The sequence below is a fragment of the Nelusetta ayraudi genome, unplaced genomic scaffold (assembly GCF_046127955.1).
Source record: "Nelusetta ayraudi isolate G7.1 ecotype Tasmania unplaced genomic scaffold, CSIRO-AGI_Nayr_v1 ptg000033l, whole genome shotgun sequence".
NCBI lineage: Eukaryota > Metazoa > Chordata > Actinopteri > Tetraodontiformes > Monacanthidae > Nelusetta > Nelusetta ayraudi.
In genome coordinates, this window is record NW_027466083.1 from 4565737 (window position 1) to 4577192 (window position 11456).

Genomic DNA, 11456 nt, shown 5'->3' on the forward strand with positions numbered 1-11456 from the left:
TCAAAATTATGCCAACAGAAAAACAAACAAATCAATGAGATGACTTCAATCAATAACAAACCACTTAAAAGCGTTTCTCTAACTCAATGTCCTCAGAGCAACATTGTGCCTGCATAGTCTCCAATCGGGTGATAATCTTTCTTACCTTCCTGCCATTGCAGCACTGTCTTTACAAAACACCTGAAGTCTTGATTAGCAAAAACAAAGGAATTTCTCTATCTGTTGAATAAAGGACATGCACGCGTTATTCCGATGAGGTTTTGGTCCATCAGATACTAAGCCAGCTAAAGGACATTCATCCATCAATCAACGTTCAATCACTGCGTGTAAATTTCTTAAATTTTTTAGCGTGTTGCTGCGTGAAACAGGACGCCGCCTTTTTGTCCCTTCCAGCTTTCCGTAAGACCAGCGGAAGTACAACCGCGAAATCTGTTGTGTACGATATTTCGCGGGAGACTGGCTAGCGGGACTATTCCATCTGTCAACAACACCGGTAGTAAATAGTCATATATATTTATGAGAAAATGAGTTTGTGGGTTGACAAATATCGTCCGACGTCCCTGGGGAAACTCGACTATCACAAAGATCAAGCAGCGCAGCTGAAAACCCTGGTAAGGTAACTTCAAGACGTTTGTTCTGCCGTCGCTAGCATTAGCTTAACAGTGACATAAAGTCTCACAAGTGTCGTGTTCTTTACCTTCTATACTGCGAACATTTCAGTCATTTCAGTCAGTGGAAGTAACCTACCTCCTCCACGTTTGATTAATGCTTTGGCCAGATCACGTTGCTACATTAGCCCCGTGTTTGTCAGAATAGGCATGCACCACTTAGCGAAGTTTTCGCAATGTCTGATTGTTTGTTGCAGGTTCAACATGGCGACTTTCCGCACCTGTTGGTCTACGGTCCATCAGGTGCGGGGAAGAAAACCCGCATCATGTGTCTGTTGAGGGAGTTGTACGGAGCAGGAGTGGAGAAACTCCGCATCGAGCACCATACCGTCGTGGTGAGTGAACTGAGGGCAAAAGATTCCATACACAGTAGCCAGTCTAACACCAGTTCATGTTTGGTCTCTTCTTCCCCCCCCCCCCAGGCTTCAAAGTCATGTTGTTGCGTTTCTCTTTCCTTTCACTCCCCAGGCTCCCTCAAAGAAGAAAATTGAAATTAACACTATAGCCAGCAACTACCACCTGGAAGTCAACGCAAGGTAAGGCAAATACATGCATGCTGTTGTACCATGTGTTCTCTTGGCTGACAATTTAACTATGTTGTCCTTACAGCGACGCTGGAAACCAGGACCGTGTGGTGATTCAGGAGCTCATCAAAACTGTGGCTCAGTCTCAGCAGATCCAGTCAAGCACTCAGAGAGAGTTCAAAGGTACGGACCACCAACTCACGTAGTAGTAGTAAGGCGCAGTTTCCTTGTGAGGTGAACACAAATAGCCCAAGATGGTAACAGCAGACTCACATGCTTCTCTCTCTGTCTCCCTTAGTGGTGTTGCTAACAGAAGTGGACAGACTCACAAAGGACGCTCAGCATGCACTGCGCCGCACGATGGAGAAGTACATGAGTACGTGTCGCCTCGTCTTGTGCTCCACCTCTACCTCCAAGGTCATCGGGCCGATTCGGAGCCGTTGCCTGGCCGTCAGGGTTCCCCTGCCCAGCACAGAGGAGGCATGTCAGAGACAGAGTTTTTGCCGGTTAAAAAAATAATCAACCGAAAAACTGAATTTTAACCATTTCCCGTTGTTTGCTAGGTGTGCAGTGTCCTGACAGCTGTCTGCAAGAAGGAAGGTCTGCAGCTCCCTCCTGAGCTGGCTAAGCAGATCTCTGAGAAGTCTGGCCGCAACCTCCGCAAAGCTCTCCTGATGTGCGAGGCCTGCAGAGTGCAGCAGTGAGTTGTCACAAATCTCCATCGCCCCTGCACACGCCAACATACGTTGGATTAGATCGAACTGTGACCAGCAGGTACCTTCCAACAAGCCTGTCCTTCCTTTCCAGGTATCCGTTCTCCGCAGACCAGGAAGTGCCGGTGGCTGACTGGGAGATTTACCTCAGGGAAACAGCCAATGCCATCGTCAGCCAGCAGAGCCCTCAGAGGTGAGAGAGGCGAAGGAGACGAGAGGCCTCGTCAGCAACTACAGACCCTGTCCTGCAGAATCTCTGTCTGTCTCTTTTCCAGGTTGTTTGAAGTTCGAGCCAGATTGTACGAGCTGCTGACTCACTGCATCCCACCAGAAATCATTATGAAGGTACTGCTGCCTCCACTGGTTCCCCATCATCGCTACGAAACGCCTCGCCATCGGCTTTGCATTGTAATGTATTGTTTTTTTGCCTCCCCTCAACCTTTCACCAGGGTCTAGTAACAGAGCTGTTGCAGAACTGCGACGGTCAGCTGAAGACAGAGGTGGCGCACATGGCAGCCTATTACGAGCACCGGCTGCAGATGGGCAGCAAAGCCATCTACCACCTGGAAGCTTTCATCGCCAAGTTCATGGCCCTTTACAAGAAGTTCATGGAAGATGGTCTGGACGGCATGATGTTCTGAGTGCAAACAGACATCGCATGCCAACATATCAACTTTCTTCTTCTTTTTTTTTTTTACCCCAACAGGACAATTTGCATTTAAAAATAATAGAATAAATATACATTTGCATAATAAAAGTTCAAAATCCTGCTATGTTGTATGATATTTTTGCTGTTACATAGATTTTCTTTTTTTTGCTTTACAAATAGTAAGATACTACAAATGTAGTATCACATTTATTGTTACCACTGTGCACAATGCACAAACTAGTTTGACTATTATGCAAACAGACAAAATGAATACAAATATTCTGACAAACACCATCTACCCAATACCACTGCAGCCAAGTAGGTCCTCAAAATGTAGACATTAAAAAGAAAAAAAGCTGCATGGACTTGAAAACAAGCAATTTGCTATATACTGTATATGTATTAGGTCATTTCATGTTCACATTATCTGGAACTGGTGTATCATTTAAAATTCCTTCAAAAAACTAAAATCCTAAACTTTCTCGACTAACTTAGAACAACTTGACTATTCTTCCATGTAGACCGATTTCATTATTTAGGCACAATTCATCTGGTCATCGTATAGAATTTCTGGTAAAATATACACTGATAAAGCCCCTCCCCTTGCCCCATGAATAAAAGACATTAAAACAAGAACTACTCATCGACAGGCAGCAGCCTCAGTAACAGTCCTTGTGTTTCTTGGCTGCGTAGTAAATAATAAGGCCCAGTGTGATTAGCACCCCTGAACCTATCAGAGTCAGGAAGCCCACCACTGGTCTTTTGACCAGCACGTGGCAGCCTGGGCAGGGCCTAGGCAGCGTGGGGCACTGCTGGGCCGCAGCCCCCTTGATGGGGAAGCCGTTGTGCTGGATGATGTGGCGATAGTTGGAGAGCGACGCCTTGGTGATCACTTCCTCATGGACTTGGCCGTACAGGCCAAAGCCCGGGTCTCTCAGGTCGCTGAGGGCGTAGGCGAAGTATCCCTTCAGGTTGACGCCGTCCAGAGTGTACGCTGAAGAGGAGGCGACACACACGTGACATTCAACACTCTTTATCATTTGCTTTTGTGTGCACAAACGGCACAATCGATCTATCAGTAGCGTCAAGAACGTTTAAAGACAATTTTAAACAAAGATACTGTTGTTGTTGTTGCTGCTGTTATTCTTAGCCTCAGTGAAACACCATAATGATCGTGTGCTTTCAAGAGAGTCTCTAGAATCAGCAATAACAAAGCTAAAGCTGAGCATCGTGCAGATAATAACTAACATCAGCCTTCCATATGCCAAAAAGGAAAACCAAAAAAACATCTCTATTGCCCCCTTGTGGTGAGCTACTAATTAACTCCGCGTGAACCTCTCAGTTTTTTGTGTTTCCTTGTCTTTTTTTCCCCGACTCTAATATATGCTAATTTTTCTAGTCAGTTTTGCATTAACTGAACAGCAAGCAGAGGTCAATGTGGAATATCTGGTCTCTCTGCAAAACCAAATAAAAGTGCATCATTTCAGAGTAGCAGGCTGCTGGCGAGATGTTTTGCAAAGTCACCATATGCAACTGCTATTAACCTCTAACATGCGCATTGTGACACTGCAGGTTAGAGCTGCCAACTGAGGTCTTCGGTGAGTTTAACCCACTAAACATTTCAGGGCCGAGCCACTGTGCAGCACATGACCTTAACTTTGCGGTTCAAAGCGAGGGGTGGAGAATCTGTGTTGATATTTTTGTGTGCACATGTGGGAGTGTGTTCTGCGTCAGCTGACTATTCAAGGGTCACTGTTCTGAATATCTGACTAATGATTAAGCTCTGCAGGGGCCACTGGGCAGGGGGGGGGCTCTGTTGCCTCCGGAGGATCACACACAGTGTGCACACGCAGCCAGGATCTACAAATGTAACAGTGAGCAGTGGCCTGAGCGTTTGTGGTCTCACCTTTCAACGCCTCGTTGATGTAGTTATACAGGTAGTAAACCCTCAGGCTGTCTGTGAAGCGAGCTTGGTCCTCCTGGACACCGTTCGCCATCACATAGACCGGCACAGCAGGGTAGTGCTCCTTCACCTGACAGTAATAATGTCACAGTTGATTAAGGCTCCTTGATTTCGAGGACCTGCCTTCGACAACTTTGCAGATTTTATGCTCTCCACCCCCCCACCCCCCGACTTTGTGGAACAGCCACAGGGAATTAAATCAGTGATCCAAAAAAACTCTATAGATCTACTGATATCATATTGAGTCCTCTGTTTGGAGCCTTCAGCACACTCATTTGTTGTCACTCTCACAATAAGGCAACCTGGAATGGACTCAGAATTAACACCTTAGGGAACCATCGTGTTCTAGCTCATGTTTCTTTCTCAAGAGTGGAACAAAAAAAACAGGTAAATGATTATTGATAGTGTGGGAGGGGGCAGAGGGCTCAGCTCCTCACCCAGTTCAGAGCTTTCCTCAAGCCCCAGGGCACCACTGGCCTTGGGGACATGATCCATGTTGTGTCTATCATGTGTTGGACCTCCAGCATCGCCATGTAGGTGTACCTGCAGACACATGACGACGAAGATGATGATGATCAAATTCCCTTCCCCATGCCCCACTCCCCACTCCCTCTGTGCATTCTGTGCTAGAGTCAAACCCAATCACTGCTCAATGGCTATGAGTCTTACGAGTCTTCCTTGGCGTGCGTCACCAGCTTGGTGCTGAAATGGCTGATAGCAAAGAAGTCATATGTCCCTCTAACCAGCTGTCGGTATTCATCGTTAAACACTGGCAGACTGCGGAGTCACAGACGGAGAAAAAAACACTGAGATGGCAGCAATATTTAGTGAAGATGCATTAAAGGTACGGGAATAAAAACACAATCTATTGATGTATCATTCTATGGCATCTCAACACAATCAGTTATTCCAGTCAATCTTTAAAATGCCACCAAAGTGTCTGTACTCCAGGGAGTTGAGCTGCCGCAGCCAGCTCCTCATGCCGAGGGGATAGTCGCCGCTGCCAAAGATGGGCTCGGCGAACCAGCCCACACTGAAGTCCAGGACCCTTTTAGCCGGCTCCACGTCCTCCCTGCTGAAGGAGAAGGCCGGCTCTACCCAGTCCATGTGAAGGACCAGAGACACCTGAGGCACATCAGCCGACACAAACATTTCTTTAGACTTTCTTAAACTACGAAATCATTCAGCTGGAGGTAAACGGTATTGGAGGGGACACGACGCGACCTCCTCCATCGCACGCTTGCGGCTCCACCAACCTGTCCTCCCTGCAAAGGCCTGAACTCTCGGTCGTAAACGTGCCAGGCCAGAGCGTGCGCCCGCAGCATCTGATGCCCCTCCTGGTAGCTCACCATCTCGTCGTTGGGCTCGTTCAAGGTGATCCACATTTTGACGTAGGCCCCGAGCTCTCTGTAGCAAAGCCTGGCGTAGTCTGCAAACGCCTCTTGAGTCTCCCTGAGGAGAGACACGCTTGCTTTAGCTGCATACAAGTTTCCTAGCTTGCATCGTGATACTGTATGTAATGTTATGGCATTAGGGCATTTTAAAAATTGTACTGTCTGCATCTTTTGTTTGCTACACTTCTTTAGAAAGTGTGAGATAAAAAACACAGTTTTGGAGATTGCTATCATGCTTGCTGATACATCACGCAAAACGGGACATTTCTCAGCCAGACGTTCATTGCAGCTCTGTGAAATCACCTTCCGACTGCTTTGTATTTGTCTCATTCCGAACGTGTGGAAGATCAAGCATGAGCTTCAGCAAGAAGCTGAAACTGAAGATGTAAATGCAGGTAAATGTGCTGTTTTCTGGAGAGATCGCCAGTCAGTGCTGATCCACTGGAGTCCAGGGTGAAAAAAATTCTAAAGCTCTAAAAATGAGTATTGCATTAGCACAGGACCTTGAAATCAATTTTCTTCCCATGTACCAAAACAAGCAAAGTTAGGGTGTCAAACAGTCATCAGTCATCAGTGAACGATTGGATAAAACCCGTCTCTCACTCGTTCAGCCACTTGTTGGTGGTGTCCAGGCTGGGCGGCAGGCTGCTGCGCTGCCGAGTGTGGTGCCACAGGGTGACGACGGGGGTGACGTTGGCCTGCAGCAGCTGGCGGGTGAAGCAGCGGTAGTAGCCCAGCAGGGTGGCATTGGGGTGAGCCACGTCACCAGTGGGCACCAGGGCCGACCAGTTGAGGGAGAAGTGGAAATGGCTCACCCCGACCTCCCTGATCTCGTCCACCTGGGGTAGAACACGACAAGTCAAAAGAGTCTCTGAGGAGGCTGGACGACATTCTGCAACAACAAGATTGTGTGACGTCAGGGCAGAATATAACTTTGATGATTCGATAACAAGATGAGAATTTTCAGTTTTTTTTTTTTCTCATAACTCCCTCTTTAGCTCACACCCGAGTTGTAGTCTGAGTTATTTCAACCATGACCTTCATCATGCAAAAACAGTGTGTTGAGACTAAAGGGTCCAAAACGGGCCCACCCACCTGCTGCCTGATGGTGGCGTAGTCAGCACAGTGGGTGTTCCGATGCAGGGGTGGCACAGTGACGCCCTCCAGCTTCATCAGCTCGCCGTTGTTGGAGATGTTCCACAGGTACACGTTAGGGTCCACAAACTGGTTGGGCTCCACCTATCAGAGGTGGAATAAAGAAACGTAGCGGGTGAGTAACACGCTGCTCTCGTCCACCGTGTTTACCTCTCACGCAGTGCATACGAGGGCAAATAAAAGCCAAATGGGGCAAATTGATAACAACCACTGGCCCGGCGCTGTTCAGCAGGAGATCAGGTATGGCACTGTGGTTTGTGATTGTGAGAGTTTTCATCCACAAGGATTTTTATTTTTTTACAAAACTGGACATCTACCATGGAAAGTGCTAAATGAAATCTGTAATCAGCTTGGTGTTGGTTGGTTCAGGTGTAGAGGAGGTTTAGCTTGGATTTTGCCTCTTTAAATTAGCTAAACAAAATGATAGTTTGAGTTTAATGGTTACACAACTAACACACGTTGGCACTGAATTTTCCCGAAAAATTCATAATGTCAACACCTAATTTATAAACCAAAGTTAATGTGCTGTTAATGATCCCCATGAACCACTGTTTGTCAGGAAGTTTCATTCACAAGTGCACACAGAGCAAAACACACCTGGATGGAGTTGGCTGAGACTCCCCAGACAAAATCACAGGGGAAGTTTCCTTGAGCCGGCCTGTTTTCTGGCAGCTCCGGGAAGCCGTTCCTCTGGATGACGTTCCTTCAAAGAAAAATCACAATTGATGACCGGGAATAGGGAATAGCGATGCTGTTTCAAACCACTTTGGCCAAAATCCAAAGATGTGATTGCCAACATTTAAAATACGTTGGCATGTTGGAAAAATTGGGATAGTGCAGCAATGGGAAAATCCATTATAATTTTCAGCTACCTAGACATGCGTTCTACTACACACACACACATATATACATATGTACGTATATGTGGCAAGGCGCAGAGGGCTCAGGCGGGCTTCGAACCCCAGACTCCCAGCTAATAGCCATGCGCACTTAACCATTCGGCCAAAGGGATATCCCCTTGGACAAGTGGCATGGGCGCATGATCAATTGGAGGCATAGTGACAGGACCGCCACTGTCACATATACTGTATATATATGTATATAAAACAAAGCTGTGCTTTGTTCTTTTTATTTGTTGACCAGTTTTGTAAACTTCTTAAAAGTGTGATTTTGTTTCATTTGTTTGTGTTTGAGGATTATGCTTTTGGAAAAATGACAAAAAGTTTTAAAATATATATATATATGTTAGTATGATGATTTTAATTTTGAAATGGCGTCTTCTGACGCCTTGACAGCTATCGGATGTCTGCGTGCCGTCTGAAAATCACTGCTCATCACGCCCCAACCAGCACCTGTAGAAGGTGGCCGACGTCTTGGGCTCCCGCTTCAAGTCCGGGGTGTTGAAGTCCACGTAGTAGAGGCCCCGTCGTATCCCGTACTCTCTGTGCCACTCGAAGCCGTCCATCAGAGACCAGGCTGTGTATCCAATCACGTTCACTTGGTCTCTGATGATCGCTGTGCGACAGGACCAACCAGATTCAATCATTTCAGTGTAAACAGGAGTGGAGCTGCAAGTCTCAGCTGGATCGTATCCAGCGTCGCTACTAACATTTGAGTGCCTCTGCGATGAACCTCTTCAGGTAGTACATGTGTTTGGGGTCCTCTGTCTTGGTGTTGCCCAGGACATACCTGATGATGAGCCCAAACAACTGAACCCCTTGACGAAAAACAAGAACATCAGACAGTTCGTGCGGGTCAGCCCCGGTTCTCAACTCACCAGCCACTCTGCACCACAAAGATGGGTGGCTTGTTGTACTCTGCGTTAACCCAGTACAGCAGCATCCTCAGGTCCAAATCCTCCTGCTGGCCAAACTTCAGGCTGTCATTGATGAGCTGGAAGCTGAGGGTCGGCCCGTGCGAGAGGGCAAAGAAGTCTGCCGCGCCCCTGACCTGCTCCCGCTCCTCCCTGGTGAAGGAGGGCAGCCGCGAGCCCAGCCGGGCCTTCATGCAGGGCGGATAGTCCCCGTCGATGAAGAGCGGCCGGGCAAACCAGCCCAGGACATGGTCCAGGGAGCACTGGCACTCCCGCAGGCTCTCCAGGCGGGTGCGGCTGGGCTTGATCCAGTGGGAGGCCAGCGCCATGGAGACCCTGCCCCGCTGGCGGGCCCGGTAGTGGCGGTCGTAGAGGCGAAACGCAGCTGCATGAGCCTGACGGGACGAAGCAACAGAGGTGAGAGTCGGATGGGAGGGAAGGAGGGAGAGAGAAAGTAATGGAAGAGGAGCTAGAGAGGCGGATCAGGGACACAGTAAGTCAGCCCACTTTCGGCAGTGCGATTCCACAAGCTGCAGGGACATTGAAATAATAGATGGCAGTACAATTTATTCTGAAACGAGTGGAAATAAAGTTAAAATTAAATCTACATATTTTGAATACAGTTTTGCATAACTGAAAGAACTGAAGCTATTTATTCTCTGCTTACTTGTGCATAAAAATTTCAGACCTTAAAATAAATTAAAGTGTGTTTTTTTTTTTAGTTTGTTTGTTTTTTTTTTAAACCCTCTTGAATATAATTATTTTTTGTTGAAGATTTGTTGTCCAGGAAAAGTCAAGTTGTATAATCTTCGCTCCACACCTGCCACAGTGCAAGAATCAAAATCCCGGCACCGCGAATTACAGCACAGTGCGATAGCTGATCAAACATTCAGAATGCGGGAGTGTTTACCTTGAGCAGATTGTGTCCCACTCTGAGCGGGAGGTCCGGGTCGCTCTTGATCCCGGGGGCGAACACCCCGGTGCCGTAGCCGTGGCGCGCCACCACGAACGGGTTGTCGATGGTGATCCAGTATTTCACATCGTCGCCGAAAGTCTGGAAGCAAAAATCGGCGTAGTCCTCGAAGATGCCCACCAGCTCGGGGCTGCTCCAGCCGCCGAGGGTCTGCTGCAGGTGGTCGGGCAGGTCCCAGTGGTAGAGGGTGACCACCGGCTGCACACGGATCTCCTTCAACTTCCGGATCAGGCTGCGGTAGTAGTTGGTGCCGATCTCGTTGTAGCTGCCGCGCGTCCCGTTTGGGAAGATGCGCGACCAGGACAGGGAGAAGCGGTAGTGGCTCACCCCGAGCTGCCGGATGGCCCGGACGTCGGCGTGGATGTTGTGGTAGCTGTCGCTGCCGACGTCCCCGGTGGCCATCCGGTTCCCGCCGCGCGTAAAGGTGTCCCAGATGGACAGACCCTTGCCGTCCTTCTCGAAGGCGCCCTCCACCTGGTACGCCGCCGTGCCCACCGCCCACATGAAGTCCTTGGGGAAGGTTCGGTAGAGGAAAGCCTTGTCGCCCGGGTAGGGCAGCTTGTTGAAGCGACTCCACGTCTTCAGACCCGCGTTGGGCTTTGCCGCGGCCGCGGCGAAGGTGAGAAGAGCGAAGAGGGCGAACGAAGCGCTCATGTTGGAATCGGCCTCGGAAACGTTCCCGTTTTCTCCACCCGGGTGTTTCACTTGACCATGCTTGGCAGCTTTCACAGCGACTAAAACGGGGCTTTACGGGGCAGCCGGCCCGCTGTGAAGCCACTACAACGCCGCCTCTCCAAATCTATCAATTATTAGCCAAAGCACCTGACGCACGAAGGTCTCCAGGCGCAGCTTGATGTGAAGAGGCCCAAATGATCAATCTTTTTGCAAAGCAGGGACACATTAGTTCCTGTAGAGGCTACAGTGGCTGATATTGAGTTAATGTGTTTCTCCATGCAGCAAAAAGGGACATCAGCGTCAGATTTGCTATTGTTAAGTGGGCAAGACCCAGGTGCCAAAAAGCGGAGCTGGGCACCATCACTATAGATCCTCTGCTGGCAGATCATTTCATAACTCCATCTTGCTGCCATATGTCAAGAGAAGCACAAATAAGCTCTAATCTGCCTTCATCAGGGAGAGGGGTGAGGCGGGTGAGAGGGGTGAGGCTGTGAGGGGTGAGGCCGTATACAAACAGCGGTCGGTGTGTCCGCCCGTCTGCTGCTGCTGCTGCTGGTCTTGGTCACATCCATCCATTCCTTATCTTCTCCGCTCTGTTGCTTGGAAACTCCAGCCCCCTTTTCTCTGCTGCACTTCTGGCATTATCTAATTACGTGTGTTTGCCTGTGCATGCACTAGCATAAAGTAATAAACTGCCATAGCTTCAGGCACGGCATCAACAACGTCAACAGACGTGCAGGCGACAGTAGATATCAGTGACACGTGAAGTTTTGAGGCATGATTTCAATACATAGAAAGTAATCATTTATAAATATCGTCACCCTATTAAAATAATGGCCGAAGTCGGGTTTTTTTGAGGGGGAAAACACAAAAAGAGATGGCCAGCATTGTCAAGCCAAAAACGAATTTTCGTTAAAAATAAATAAATA

At 48.3% G+C, this 11456-nt stretch overlaps 2 protein-coding genes across 2 annotated transcripts; one reads left to right on the top strand and one right to left on the bottom strand.

The window, feature by feature from the left end:
* Nucleotides 1-419: 419 nt before the first annotated feature.
* Nucleotides 420-2678, top strand: rfc3 (replication factor C (activator 1) 3). The gene is made up of 9 exons (XM_076031743.1): nucleotides 420-611; nucleotides 866-1003; nucleotides 1137-1204; nucleotides 1278-1375; nucleotides 1491-1672; nucleotides 1756-1892; nucleotides 2000-2098; nucleotides 2181-2250; nucleotides 2355-2678. Exons 1-9 carry the CDS (start codon nucleotides 525-527, stop codon nucleotides 2544-2546), a joined length of 1071 nt encoding a protein of 356 aa, XP_075887858.1. The 5' UTR covers nucleotides 420-524; the 3' UTR covers nucleotides 2547-2678.
* kl (klotho) lies at nucleotides 2658-10624 on the bottom strand. The gene is made up of 13 exons (XM_076031742.1): nucleotides 9790-10624; nucleotides 8844-9274; nucleotides 8676-8755; nucleotides 8419-8581; nucleotides 7664-7769; nucleotides 7007-7150; nucleotides 6515-6750; nucleotides 5774-5969; nucleotides 5464-5642; nucleotides 5187-5294; nucleotides 4955-5060; nucleotides 4461-4587; nucleotides 2658-3548 (listed from the first exon to the last, which is right to left on the bottom strand). Exons 1-13 carry the CDS (start codon nucleotides 10504-10506, stop codon nucleotides 3214-3216), a joined length of 2928 nt encoding a protein of 975 aa, XP_075887857.1. The 5' UTR covers nucleotides 10507-10624; the 3' UTR covers nucleotides 2658-3213.
* Nucleotides 10625-11456: the final 832 nt, after the last annotated feature.

Bases quoted from the DNA above. Each gene is read 5' to 3' on its own strand.
- rfc3 (XM_076031743.1), top strand. From the start codon at position 525: ATGAGTTTGTGGGTTGACAAATATCGTCCGACGTCCCTGGGGAAACTC. The intron at 1,893-1,999 runs GTGAGTTGTCAC...CTTCCTTTCCAG, and splicing joins GAGGCCTGCAGAGTGCAGCA to GTATCCGTTCTCCGCAGACC. The intron at 2,251-2,354 runs GTACTGCTGCCT...ACCTTTCACCAG, and splicing joins CACCAGAAATCATTATGAAG to GGTCTAGTAACAGAGCTGTT.
- kl (XM_076031742.1), bottom strand. From the start codon at position 10,506: ATGAGCGCTTCGTTCGCCCTCTTCGCTCTTCTCACCTTCGCCGCGGCC. The intron at 5,643-5,773 runs GTTGGTGGAGCC...GATGTGCCTCAG, and splicing joins GGCCTTTGCAGGGAGGACAG to GTGTCTCTGGTCCTTCACAT. The intron at 5,061-5,186 runs GTAAGACTCATA...ATGTGTCTGCAG, and splicing joins ACGCACGCCAAGGAAGACTC to GTACACCTACATGGCGATGC.